The sequence below is a fragment of the Ylistrum balloti genome, unplaced genomic scaffold, assembly GCF_031769215.1.
Source record: "Ylistrum balloti isolate Yb309-2 unplaced genomic scaffold, AGI_CSIRO_Ybal_v1 Utg370632, whole genome shotgun sequence".
NCBI classification, from domain to species: domain Eukaryota; kingdom Metazoa; phylum Mollusca; class Bivalvia; order Pectinida; family Pectinidae; genus Ylistrum; species Ylistrum balloti.
Genome location: NW_026782386.1, coordinates 35,365 through 49,425, shown reverse-complemented (window position 1 = coordinate 49,425; position 14,061 = coordinate 35,365). Strand labels below are relative to the sequence as shown.

The window sequence follows — 14,061 nt, the reverse complement described above, 5'->3', positions numbered from 1 at the left end:
AGTTTATCTCTCTTAGAAAGGAAATTAATTATTGAAAATGTGTTTGGTATTCTTATACAACAGAAACTTTTTAATGAAAAAGTTAATGAAAGACTTAATGCTATGGCTGAAGTCTGGACAAAGTGAGGGTATGAAACACAAAGAGTAATTCAATTATACTTCTGATATGATGATGGTACTTACAACATTTTGTCGGAATGCTATGTCGTCACTGCCTACATTGAACTTGTTCCTGTAATATCTATCCTTCCAGCCAGCTTCCCATAACCTGAAACAAATAAACACAGTGACAGTATTCTGTCTCTGATATCACTCTTGTTCACATGTAGTTTCTGTGTGTATATGTTCACTTCAATGAAATGACAACTTACTTTACATCATCTGGAGGCTCTGGATCTTCCTCTTCCTCTTCCTTTTTCTTATCATCACCAGCCTTTTCTGGATTTCTCTATCAATGTAAAATTTCTTAAGATGTTGTGCTGAAAATTTGTCAACAATTTGTTAAGTAGTGGAAAATTAGGTCTTTGTGTTACTTGTAGTCAGGTGAAATATTAACAGAATTAAACATACAACTATTGAAATGGAATAATACTTCCTGGTATTCACTCAATAAAAGACTGAATTAAAGGGACTAGTGAAACAAGTATAAAATCAATTTTTTACCATCATGGCCTTGAGAGCCTGTGCTGCATCAGCATTTGAGACATCTCGACTGCTGTATCCTCTGGAATCCCTTGATGAGTGGGAGTGTCCTAGAGGCTGAGGGGTAAGCGCTCCACCTGGAATCCATTTTGGTCCTTCCTGCATCTGAAAATTAGAATAGAAGTGTTTTTATGATGGACATAGTCTAGAACAGTATATCATATTAATAATGTAATTACAATCTAAAATGACTTTAGCAAAGGCAGAAATAACAGCATCGCTAATTACTGCCATTAAAAACATGTTCTCCTAACACTAGTATTTAATGTTTGGATAGGTAGTATTGTTTCGACAAAGTTTTTACCAAACTGGGTCATTTGATCGATAAATGAAAAATGAGTAGCAATATTTCTCTCCATCATGTCTGGAGTGTCATGAAGGACATCTCTTTTCCATAAAAACTGATATGTTTTGTCAACAAATGCCCGTGACTGGAGTAAAGAAAACCTGCAATCTTTGTTACATTTCAAATGAAGAAAGGAGTTGAACAGTTTAAAGTAAATTTTAAATAACAATTAAAATCAAAACATACATCAGTGAATCATGTCATTTAAACATGTTCACATCATAGCTGAACCATAGTTATATTAACAGGTTGTGTAAAAGAGCTGTCAGGCCAGATCAGTTGTAGACAAAACCTCTGAACATCGATGAATCCACAGGAAATTAAGGTTTCTTTCTCTGTAAAAACCAGAGATAGGCTTGTTTCTGTTCCTCAGTGCATTAATAGATACTTCTTGTTGTTAGATAAAAACAATGCTAGTATTGACAGATATTTAAGTCATGTTGCACTGTCTTTAAATGTTGTCAAAAAGGTTACACAAACATATACTTACTCTTTTGGCTCTCAGCTTATTTTCTCGGTCACGCTGTCTGAAGTACATCTAAAAATGGAAAAAGGATGAAAAAAACCTTTTAGTTTTCCATTTGATCTTAATAATGACTCAGAAGAAACTACATGGGAATAAATACTTGTCAAACTATTTGAACATAAAGCCAGAATTTCAAGTTTAAAGGGCTCCCAAAAGCAGATTATGTTGAGGTTAATTTAACTGTAACAAGGTTAACTTTGGCCAGAACTTTATAAACATTGACATTTAAATACGACCTGTAAAACACAAATACCTCTTTGCTTCTTCTGCTTTTGAAAATTTCATCTTCTACCTCACCCAGATCTGGAACCGAAATGTTCATTAAAAACATATTTTAAATATTAGTATACACTTTACCATCAGGTGAGCCCCTCACATTTCATATCAAACAAGACCAATTATAGCTGTCACCACTCAGGACTAAATTATATAGTCTTTTTATAGAGATTAGGTAGTGATCACCTCAGATCTTCACCTGAGAAAAACAAATCCTCCCTGGTAGGGATCAAACCAAACAACTCAGATCTTCACCTGAGAAAAACAAATCCTCCCTGGTAGGGATCAAACCAAACAACTCAGATCTTTCACAATGTTTTGTTTTTAATTGCCTATCACTGTCCATCATGGTGTAAATATGGACTAAATGTTGAGAGTAAGATATCTGGTACATTATGTTGAGGGATCATGAGATCTGGTACATTATGTTAAGGGATCATGAAATCTGGTACATTATGTTGAGGGATCATGAGATCTGGTACATTATGTTAAGGGATCATGAGATCTGGAACATTATGTTGAGGGATCATGAGATCTGGTACATTATGTTAAGGGATCATGAGATCTGGTACATTATGTTGAGGGATCATGAGATCTGGTACATTATGTTAAGGGATCATGAGATCTGGTACATTATGTTGAGGGATCATGAGATCTGGTACATTATGTTAAGGGATCATGAGATCTGGAACATTATGTTGAGGGATCATGAGATCTGGTACATTATGTTAAGGGATCATGAGATCTGGTACATTATGTTGAGGGATCATGAGATCTGGTACATTATGTTGAGGGATCATGAGATCTGGTACATTATGTTGAGGGATCATGAGATCTGGTACATTATGTTAAGGGATCATGAGATCTGGTACATTATGTTGAGGGATCATGAGATCTGGTACATTATGTTGAGGGATCATGAGATCAAACTTCAGGTGCTACAAACAGATGGGTTAAAAGACAAAGTGATTACTAAATACTCCCACTTTACGAAGTCAGAAAGGCAGAAAATCTGCAATGATAATATTTATGAATTGTATCACAATTTAACTATCTATATAATGTTAGGAAGTATAATGCTGAAATCAGTACATCTAAATATGACTTACCTGACAGAACCAACTGTACCCGACTGAGGTTCAACACACCATTCTCTGTTAGGTAACCCTGAATTATAAAACAGTTGGCAGTAACATTTCTACACTGCTATCAAAGTGATAATGCAAATTTTGGTTAGGACACACATGTAATATAAGCAGTGCTGTGATTGGCTAGATAGACAAAAAGTTAATATATCAACAATTGAGATTTTGTATCAGTCAAATACAATGCTGCTTTAACAAATGTTTCAAAGCATCTAACACAACCTTACATTTGCTTTTTACACAAGGGATTTATGAATTTTGTCCCAAATTTTTCATTAACTCATAGACATTGTAATTGTCTTCTATTTTTGTTTCAGCATTTTAATGACAACCTTTAGATACTGAGTATTGAGTAAACAGCTATTTCATTGCATTTAGGTTAAGGATGAGTTTACTGTGATCAGTGTAATTTGTGAAATAAATCAAAATGTACTTTAATAACTATACTAATAACTTTTTGCTGATGTATTAAATTTCCATCTAAATATATTATTCTAAGGTTTTAGTCTAGAGCTTACCCCAGTCTTTCTGACACAATCTTTGTACAAGCGTTGAAGTCTATCAATAGCTCCTTCCCTGTAAATAAGTGCCATTATTACTTAAAATTCACATGCGATTATTTTCTACCTTGAAAAATAAGCCCAATATGAATGCTGTAAAGCTGTTGTCATTCTGATCGTAAGTTAAGCTGGAAATTTTACACCAGAAAGTTACAATACAGTGTTTGCAATTAATTTCGACATCATCAAGTGTATGCAACTTTGTGGCATGCAATCTTGTACATTCAGACATTCTACATTGTACATTCTTCACAACTTTTATGTAATGTTGAAAAAAAATTATGTAATATATTTTTCCTATGCAACATGACATAACAAACCTTACTGCAAGAAAATTCTGGTAACACCTATATATTGTACACAAGTCTTTCATTTGAGACAAAACATAAAAGACCCTCTTACGACATGTGTCCATGTGGAGAAGTTTGAAATGATAATCTTTCACCCTCTTGGAGGTGAGAAAGGTGATCTGACCACAACCTGAGGGGAAAGATGAATAAGTTAACACAAGACTAAATCTTTTCCCGATGATCAAGATCACCTTTTCTAGCACCTTAGACAGGGATATCCCACATAATACACCATCCTAGATTTTTCCATCTCGCCCGATCTGTCAAGTACCTTTACGTGCGATTTCACAGAATTTTTTATGCATAAGTGTATTCATCTGCGTGTAGGTGTAGGTGGCACCTACACCCATGAAAATTTCAACAATATTCTATTTAATTAATTTAAATGTAACATCCTAACCTCGGATAATGCCTCAGGTGGATTTATGTTACAGGATCTTAGCCCTCGACTGAGATACCCTAATCTCGATCAGTTAAAGGTCATAGATTTTATCAATCTCATCAACAAGGGAATGAATGATTATTTGCTGGCTTTATTAGGTTATGTTGTCTTTATGCTTCACATCATTGATGTGATTCCATTGTTGACATGATGTCAGTGAATTGTTACAGTGACATTATAACATTGTCCTGACAGGAATCCCCCCTGTTTTAACCCAAGTTGAGACATGGAAATCTCACAGAGTTCCGAAGTCTGAATATACCTGTCCATGGTGAGAATGAATAATCCCTGACCTGATGTGATAACTTTCACATAACAAGATGATTAAACCTACCTGATTTCTAATGACGGCAGATGAGGCAAAAAGTCATTACCAACAAAGAAACACATGAGGACCCAGTCATCCAATGCCCGCTGTAATACACAAATATGAAATACATAAAAGCCAGTGTGACAGTTTTTAAAGAACAGGTAAAAGTTAGTGTGACAGCTTTTAAAGGACAGGTAAAAGTCAGTGTGACAGCTTTTAAAGGACAGGTAAAAGTTAGTGTGACAGCTTTTAAAGGACAGGTAAAAGTCAGTGTGACAGCTTTTAAAGGACAGGTAAAAGTTAGTGTGACAGCTTTTAAAGGACAGGTAAAAGTCAGTGTGACAGCTTTTAAAGAACAGGTAAAAGTTAGTGTGACAGCTTTTAAAGGACAGGTAAAAGTCAGTGTGACAGCTTTTAAAGAACAGGTAAAAGTTAGTGTGACAGCTTTTAAAGGACAGGTAAAAGTCAGTGTGACAGCTTTTAAAGGACAGGTAAAAGTCCGTGTGACAGCTTTTAAAGAACGTAAAAGTCAGTGTGACAGCTTTTAAAGAACAGGTAAAAGTCAGTGTGACAGCTTTTAAAGAACAGGTAAAAGTCAGTGTGACAGCTTTTAAAGGACAGGTAAAAGTCCGTGTGACAGCTTTTAAAGAACGTAAAAGCCAGTGTGACAGCTTTTAAAGGACAGGTAAAAGTCAGTGTGACAGCTTTTAAAGAACAGGTAAAAGTCAGTGTGACAGCTTTTAAAGGACAGGTAAAAGTCAGTGTGATAGCTTTTAAAGAACAGGTAAAAGCCAGTGTGACAGCTTTTAAAGGACAGGTAAAAGTCAGTGTGACAGCTTTTAAAGAACAGGTAAAAACAAAGATATTTTCTCCAGCTTTGTTGTAGTAAGTGAAACGGATATGTTTTACTTTAAAACAGCATCTCAAGAAAAAATCTAGCTATACTAAATACCAATTTAAAAAAAAACAAGAGGCCCAGAGGGCCTATATTGCTCACCTGGATCTTTATGACCAACAGTACTATATCTGTGCGTATGTTCCACGTTTAACACATTTGACCCCTGTGACCTTGACTATGGGTCAAGGTCATTTCTTTTTGCAAACTCTCTTGGGCTTCATAAATGGAACATACCGGCCTAATACAAGAAGCCCACAGGGCCTGTATCGCTCACCTAGATCTTTATGACCAACAGTACTATATCTGTGCATATGTTCCACAGGAGATGCTTAAAGCAATATGACAAATTACTCCATATGGGTTCTGTTCCTTAGTAGTCAGCCCCCTCATCTGTGCAATGTTGAATTCAGACGTTCTTATGATGTTTCCAGTTAAATATAATTGATAGCTTTCTTTTAAATCAAGGAAAGAAGATGGTCAAACAATATAGCAGAAAAACTCTTAGTTATTGCTGGACAAATGACCCAGAACAACAGAAGCCTACTTGCCCTTTAGATCATTGTTTACAAACACAGATACAACACATTGGAGACTTGCACAAGTCAACAATATATAGCAACAATTAAATATAAGGCAGGAAAAATTAAGGTACATGTAATTATAAACCATAATCCTAACTCAAAACCAATAATAAAACATTTCATGCATATCATTAGTGATGTCACCATGGTCAGTTAAGCCCCGGTTACTGGAGATATACTGATAACAGTTTACTGTAGGCCTATAAACACTGCCTCGCAAATGGGATCAACTTAGAATTTCTTATTTATTTACGCTATGATTATGAAGAATCTTAAATCAAAAAGAAGCTCTTGCAATTCTCTTTCCAATCATGTTTTCTGTATTTTAATGCTGTGAATAGAACATAGGTAATTGGCTTACATGTAGTTTTTCACATTACTAAGCTCAAGACTCTCAGACCTCCAGGGGGCTTGGCCTAATCTATTTTTTAGAACAGTGTGACATCACTGTGAAAGGTCTTTATAATTTATTCCAAATTATGCCAAGAGAATTCCCAGCCAAATATATTCCTTTATTAAGTCATTGGAAGGTTCTACATATTTGTATATCAGCTTTTGTGAAACTTTTACTGGCCAAATATGATAGCCTTTGGTCAATCAGAGGTTGTTAATCATTTTACCAAATTTAACCCCAATGACCTTAAATATCATTCTGGGTCAAGCTATTTTTTCAAACACTATGTGAGCACAATTAAGGGAATCTTTTGGCCAAATATTATGGTCCTAGGCCTTTAGGTTAATCAGAAGTTGATCAAAGGTTTAACACATTTGACTGTTGTGACCTTGAGTATGGGTCAAGGTCATTTCTGATCTCAAATATTACCAGGCATCATAGAGAACCTATTTCAGAATATAATCACTATCCTAGATGTTTTGGATAATCAGAAAATGTCATTTGAAGGTTTAACAAATTTGACACATGTCACCTTGACTATAGGTCAAGGTCATTTCTTTTTGCAAACTTTCTTGAACATACTGGCCAAATATAATGATTCAAGGCTTTTTGATATTTCAGAAGAAATTTCTTTCTTGGGCTTCATCAAAGGAATCTTAAAGCCCTATATAAAGATTCTAGGCCTTCCGGTATTTTGGAAAAGTCATTTAAAGGTTTTAACACATTTGACCTCTGTGACCTTGAATATGGGTCAAGGTTATTTTTTTCACAAAATTTGTTGGGCTTCATCAAAGGAACCCTAAAGCCCTATATAAAGATTCTAGGCCTTTTCGGTATTTTGGAAGAAGTCATTTAAAGGTTTTAACACATTTGACCTCTGTGACCTTGAATATGGGTCAAGGTTATTTTTTTCACAAAATTTGTTGGGCTTCATCAAAGGAACCTTAAAGCCCTATATAAAGATTCTAGGCCTTTTCGGTATTTTGGAAGAAGTCATTTAAAGGTTTTAACACATTTGACCTCTGTGACCTTGAATATGGGTCAAGGTTATTTTTTTCACAAAATTTGTTGGGCTTCATCAAAGGAACCTTAAAGCCCTATATAAAGATTCTAGGCCTTTTAGTATTGGGGAAGAAGTAGTTTAAATGATTTAACACATTTGACCTCTGTGACCTTGGATGTAGGTCAAGGTCATTTCTTTTTGCAAACTTTCTTGGGCTTCATCAAAGGAATCTTAAAGCCCTATATAAAGATTCTAGGCCTTCCGGTATTTTGGAAAAGTCATTTAAAGGTTTTAACACATTTGACCTCTGTGACCTTGAATATGGGTCAAGGTTATTTTTTTCACAAAATTTGTTGGGCTTCATCAAAGGAACCCTAAAGCCCTATATAAAGATTCTAGGCCTTTTCGGTATTTTGGAAGAAGTCATTTAAAGGTTTTAACACATTTGACCTCTGTGACCTTGAATATGGGTCAAGGTTATTTTTTTCACAAAATTTGTTGGGCTTCATCAAAGGAACCTTAAAGCCCTATATAAAGATTCTAGGCCTTTTCGGTATTTTGGAAGAAGTCATTTAAAGGTTTTAACACATTTGACCTCTGTGACCTTGAATATGGGTCAAGGTTATTTTTTTCACAAAATTTGTTGGGCTTCATCAAAGGAACCTTAAAGCCCTATATAAAGATTCTAGGCCTTTTCGGTATTTTGGAAGAAGTCATTTAAAGGTTTTAACACATTTGACCTCTGTGACCGTGAATATGGGTCAAGGTAATTTCTTTCTGCAAACTTTGTTGGGCTTCATCAAAGGAACCTTAAAGCCATATATAAAGATTCTAGGTCTTCCGGTATTTTGGAAAAGTCATTTAAAGGTTTTAACACATTTGACCTCTGTGACCATGAATATGGGTCAAGGTTATTTTTTTTCCAAACTTTGTTGGGCTTCATCAAAGGAACTTTAAAGTCATATATAAAGATTCTAGGGCCAGGTGAACTAGAAAAAATTATAACTAATTCATGAACATTTAATGATGAATCAAAGATAAAAAAAGTACCATTCATGTTGTTTAAAATTCATCATACATGACCTCAAGTCGCCAAAACAGATAATTCAAAGGGGAAGTAATCACAGGTAATATCAATATAACATAATTGAAGAAGATAATCTTAAATTGAATATTTCAGATTTACATGAGTGATATAAATTCTAAAATATAAATCATTTTTCTGATATCTTTTTAAAAAGTTCATCTGATATATACAGGTATTAGTACGAGTATACAGTACCTCAAAATCGTACGGAAATGAGAGAGTATCCATGACAAGTTCACGCTCTAGGTATTCCCGTAGTATATTCAACCTTACAAAGATGTACTGTTGTTCTTCTCCTACAAAAGGCTTCACCTCATCTCCCTGTCAATAGATTAATCCAACAGATGAAATATAGAAATCAACACAAACAGGCACTATCCAAGTCCTATGGCTGGTACTGTGTAAATATCAGATAAGAATAATTCCTAAACTGGTGCAATCATACATAATTTTCTCACTTGAACTAGGAATGGTACACAAAGCAACATCTAGATATCAAATAACAGAAAAAATTCAATCAGTTTTATGTACCTACTTTTCCTTTTTTTTCTTTTGGTAAACCTGCACATTCTTTCATTTCATGACCTACAAAACAGAATTTTAGTTGTAAACTGCAGAATAAAATGCTATCAAAATCCAAAGCAGTTACAAACTACAGTGAAACATACCAGAAGTGGTTATCAGGGCTTAGTTTTCAAAAAATAACCATTTTGTTTTGGCTTAAACATTCCCAGAAATGTAGACATATTATATGTTTACATGGGTTACTTATTTATTACTTACTTATTTATTTTGGTATTGTACTCACCAATTTGTCCACAGAGTTCACACGGTTTTGGCTGATTGGGTTTAAATTCTTCTCTGATGATAGTGAAATGAGGTTCATGTGTAGCCAAACCTTGTTAGAGAAAACACATAGAGAGATAATTTATCTCTGAAAGTATTATAAATCATCAGTCGGGACTTAAAACAGCGAAAGAAGCCTATGTTAATTATTGGGTTTTTGAATTGTCTTCCTGTGCACAATTTACATTGAATAAGGTGTATCTCGGTGCCCTTACTTGGCCTGACTACAGGGCATTATTCTACATATGTGTGTGGGACTGCATCAAACAGGGAGATCTGGAAATGATGCTGATCCCCATCAGATATCAATCTGATATTAGTCAGTCCTCAGTTTAATGTTTCTAATTTACACTGGGTTATTGTAATTATTTCTGAGTACTCATAACTATATCTATCTATATATATATAGATAGGGTACTTACCCAACATAATTAAATCAGCTGAAAAAGAATAAATATTTACTTAGAATCTCATCACTGATATATCACATATAATTTGATAAACTTTTTAAACATCACCAATTCAGTCCAAAATGTTATAATACCTTGTGCAAATAAAATATATATTTAATTACAGAATTTTGAAACAGTCCAGCGCAGTAAACAAACATCTGTAAACAGTTGACCATAACCACAAATGAAAACTAACTACTTCACTTTGGATAACTCTCTGTTCAGCTGGTAAAATAAAGCAAGCTACAAAGACTCATCTAAAAACATGGGGTTTTTTGTTCTTAATTCTAATCAAGCTCCTGATCATTTACATACCATATTTTGGAGATTGTATCTCATTTCATTTGCCTATAATTTTGAATTTTTACAGTATATATTAGGTGTATGAAAATATCTCCATTTTCGGTAAATTGCAAGTTTGTTTCAAGACTTTGATCTATTCACATCTACGTTGATAAACATGGTTCTCACCATCAGCCCCACAAAGGCAGTGCTTGGTGTTCGGGTCATGGTCTGGTTGTGCTGCAAAACAAATGGAAAACCAGTATTTGATTTCCACATAAATGTACACAAAATATCAAAGGTTTCTTAGATTAATAACAAAATACAAACATATTTGTATTGCAGAGATTTGGAAACATTACCATCTATAAAATGTAACATCACAATTAATGTAGAACTGTCTTATTGAAGTGTCAACAAATATGAAACGATCCTACTCTATCTATCTTGTATATAAACGATCCTACTCTATCTATCTTGTATATAAACGATCCTACTCTATCTATATTGTATATAAACGATCCTACTCTATCTATCTTGTATCAAAATGATCCTACTCTATCTATATTGTATATAAACGATCCTACTCTATCTATCTTGTATATAAACGATCCTACTCTATCTATATAGTATATAAACGATCCTACTCTATCTATATTGTATATAAAGGCTCCTACTCTATCTATATTGTATATAAACGATCCTACTCTATCTATCTTGTATATAAACGATCCTACTCTATCTATCTTGTATATAAACGATCCTACTCAATCTATTTTGTATATAAACGATCCTACTCTATCTATCTTGTATATAAACGATCCTACTCTATCTATATTGTATATAAGAATCCTACTCTATCTATCTTGTATATAAACGATCCTACTCTATCTTGTATATAAACGATCCTACTCTATCTATATTGTATATAAACGATCCTACTCTATCTATCTTGTATATGAAACGATCCTACTCTATCTATCTTGTATAACGATCCTACTCTATCTATATTGTATATAAACGATCCTACTCTATCTATCTTGTATATAAACGATCCTACTCTATCTATATTGTATATAAACGATCCTACTCTATCTTGTATATAAACGATCCTACTCTATCTATATTGTATATAAACGTTCCTACTCAATCTATATTGTATATAAACGATCCTACTCTATCTATCTTGTATATAAACGATCCTACTCTATCTATTTTGTATATAAACGATCCTACTCTATCTTGTATATAAACGATCCTACTCTATCTATATTGTATATAAACGATCCTACTCTATCTATCTTGTTTATAAACGATCCTACTCTATCTATATTGTATATAAACGATCCTACTCTATCTTGTATATAAACGATCCTATTCTATCTTGTATATAAACGATCCTACTCTATCTATCTTGTATATAAACGATCCTACTCTATCTTGTATATAAACGATCCTACTCTATCTATCTTGTATATAAACGATCCTACTCTATCTATATTGTATATAAACGATCCTACTCTATCTTGTATATAAACGATCCTATTCTATCTTGTATATAAACGATCCTACTCTATCTATCTTGTATATAAACGATCCTACTCTATCTTGTATATAAACGATCCTACTCTATCTTGTATATAAACGATCCTACTCTATCTATCTTGTATATAAACGATCCTACTCTATCTTGTATATAAACAATCCTACTCTATCTTGTATATAAACGATCCTACTCTATCTATTTTGTATATAAACGATCCTACTCTATCTTGTATATAAACGATCCTACTCTATCTATATTGTATATAAACGATCCTACTCTATCTATCTTGTTTATAAACGATCCTACTCTATCTATATTGTATATAAACGATCCTACTCTATCTTGTATATAAACGATCCTATTCTATCTTGTATATAAACGATCCTACTCTATCTATCTTGTATATAAAGGATCCTACTCTATCTTGTATATAAACGATCCTACTCTATCTATCTTGTATATAAACGATCCTACTCTATCTATCTTGTATATAAACGATCCTACTCTATCTTGTATATAAACGATCCTACTCTATCTTGTATATAAACGATCCTACTCTATCTAACTTGTATCAGTATATGATAACTTAACATCCTGTTTTATTTTTCTTGTAAAATCTATAATTATTGTCTCACTTTTCTCATCAAATTTAAAGTTTTTGTCTAATTTTGTTGTAAAATTTACAGTTTTGCCCTTTTTCTTTGGAATTCACTGTTTTGTCACATTTTTCTTTAAAATTTAGTTTGGCCTCATTTTCTGGCAAAATTTAGTTTTCATCCTTTTACTTGTAAAATGTACAGTTTTCCCTATCCATCCTTACCTCTCTGTTTCCTAATGAAGTCCATAATTTTGTGCTCCCCCTCCCCCGGACTGTTTGCATCAGACAAGATAACCTTAATGTTCTGCCATCCAGGATCTGTGTTCAGTCTGTCGTAGATGTAGTAGATCAGACACTCAGCCAGTTTGAACATGAATGGTGTGCCCTAACATTTGAAACAGAATTACTGTTTTACTCCAATGCTTATTATCATTATTATAATATTCCATACCTCTCCTTCAAATATGGAAATAAATGATTTCCATACTTTTGCTTCGTTTGTGTTTCTAATTATTTCAATGCTTGTCCAGTTATTGGCAAGATTGATATAGATTAATGTAAAGAAAAAAATTTCACTGTAGACTACCTACCGGTGTAATACAGTTACTGTCAAAATGCTCCCCTGGAGGCTTAGGAGGAGGTAAACTGCAGCCTTTGGCTTCAAGCTGGGCTCGCATTTCAGCCATCTCCTCTTTCTTCTCACTGTAACCGACACATTGCCATTTACAATATCACTGCAATCTATCATCAGATTTCACTCTACAGATATGAAAGACAGCCTTTCTCAGATATTTCATGTATTACTTCATTCAGATTTCATTCATCATTCAACTTTTAGATAGGTTAACAAACGTTTGACACCTATAGTTCTAATATCAGTAATATTGAAATACAAGTTTTGTTGAATTTAACAATTCTAGAAAACACAATGACAAGAGATAACTCCATTTTATTTAAATCATAAAAATACTTGTACTTACATGGTTTCCTTCGAGGCCCTGAATCTCCTTGACCTTTGTTGGTTCATCTTTGCTCGTGGTGCCTGTACGTAATGGATATTATACATGACCATAAACTAACTTAAAACTCACGTTACTATGATAATAAATAATGCCCATTCTAAAACGTTTGCTAGTTCCTTCCCATATTCTGATACAGTGATACCTACTTGTTGGTTCCAGATTTGTTTGCTTGCAGGGTTTATTGTTAAGCAAGTTGTTGTATCCAGAACAACAGTTTTAGAACAGAATCCAAACTTCAATTTGTACCATCAGGATCTGTTAAATTAACTTAAATTAAATCAAGGTTAAGTCAACTTTTTTATAGCCTAATCTAAGTTATGATACTCAGGAAAACTTGTCTTATGAAAATTCTTACTTACCACACCATCAATTGCCATATACAAAACTTTTCTAGGTCTCACAATAGCAAAGATTCTGTCTATGAACTCAAAAATCAAAACCATCATTTCATCTTCATTCTTAGGAGCAGGCCTACAAATGGAAATAAGATAGCCTACAAATCTTCACCTTTCTGCTCACTGGAAGATGATAAAGGTGAAAATACTAATCATGTTATCAAATTGGTAGATAAATGATAAATAAAAATCTGTCTTTAATGATCAAAGCATCATATACATATAAATGACAAATGATATATTATCCTTTTGCTGTTGTACATTACATACTTGTCTTTAGAATCAAATATTACATGGATG

The 14,061-nt window shown here is 33.5% G+C and overlaps 1 protein-coding gene across 2 annotated transcripts in view; it reads right to left on the bottom strand.

The window, feature by feature from the left end:
• The window catches only part of LOC132557147 (5'-3' exoribonuclease 2-like), a 55,447-nt gene that overhangs the window by 34,140 nt on the left and 7,246 nt on the right, over window positions 1–14,061 (bottom strand). For both annotated transcript variants that reach the window (XM_060221639.1, XM_060221638.1), the window contains exons 3-19: window positions 13,726–13,837; window positions 13,325–13,386; window positions 12,935–13,046; window positions 12,567–12,729; window positions 10,390–10,440; window positions 9,889–9,906; window positions 9,429–9,518; window positions 9,156–9,205; window positions 8,816–8,941; window positions 4,682–4,761; window positions 3,514–3,571; window positions 2,960–3,017; window positions 1,828–1,877; window positions 1,539–1,586; window positions 664–807; window positions 372–448; window positions 184–268 (exon numbers count right to left, since the gene is read on the bottom strand). In XM_060221639.1, coding sequence (XP_060077622.1) covers window positions 184–268; window positions 372–448; window positions 664–807; window positions 1,539–1,586; window positions 1,828–1,877; window positions 2,960–3,017; window positions 3,514–3,571; window positions 4,682–4,761; window positions 8,816–8,941; window positions 9,156–9,205; window positions 9,429–9,518; window positions 9,889–9,906; window positions 10,390–10,440; window positions 12,567–12,729; window positions 12,935–13,046; window positions 13,325–13,386; window positions 13,726–13,837 — 1,384 coding nt within the window. The remainder of the gene's footprint in view (window positions 1–183; window positions 269–371; window positions 449–663; window positions 808–1,538; window positions 1,587–1,827; window positions 1,878–2,959; window positions 3,018–3,513; window positions 3,572–4,681; window positions 4,762–8,815; window positions 8,942–9,155; window positions 9,206–9,428; window positions 9,519–9,888; window positions 9,907–10,389; window positions 10,441–12,566; window positions 12,730–12,934; window positions 13,047–13,324; window positions 13,387–13,725; window positions 13,838–14,061) is intronic.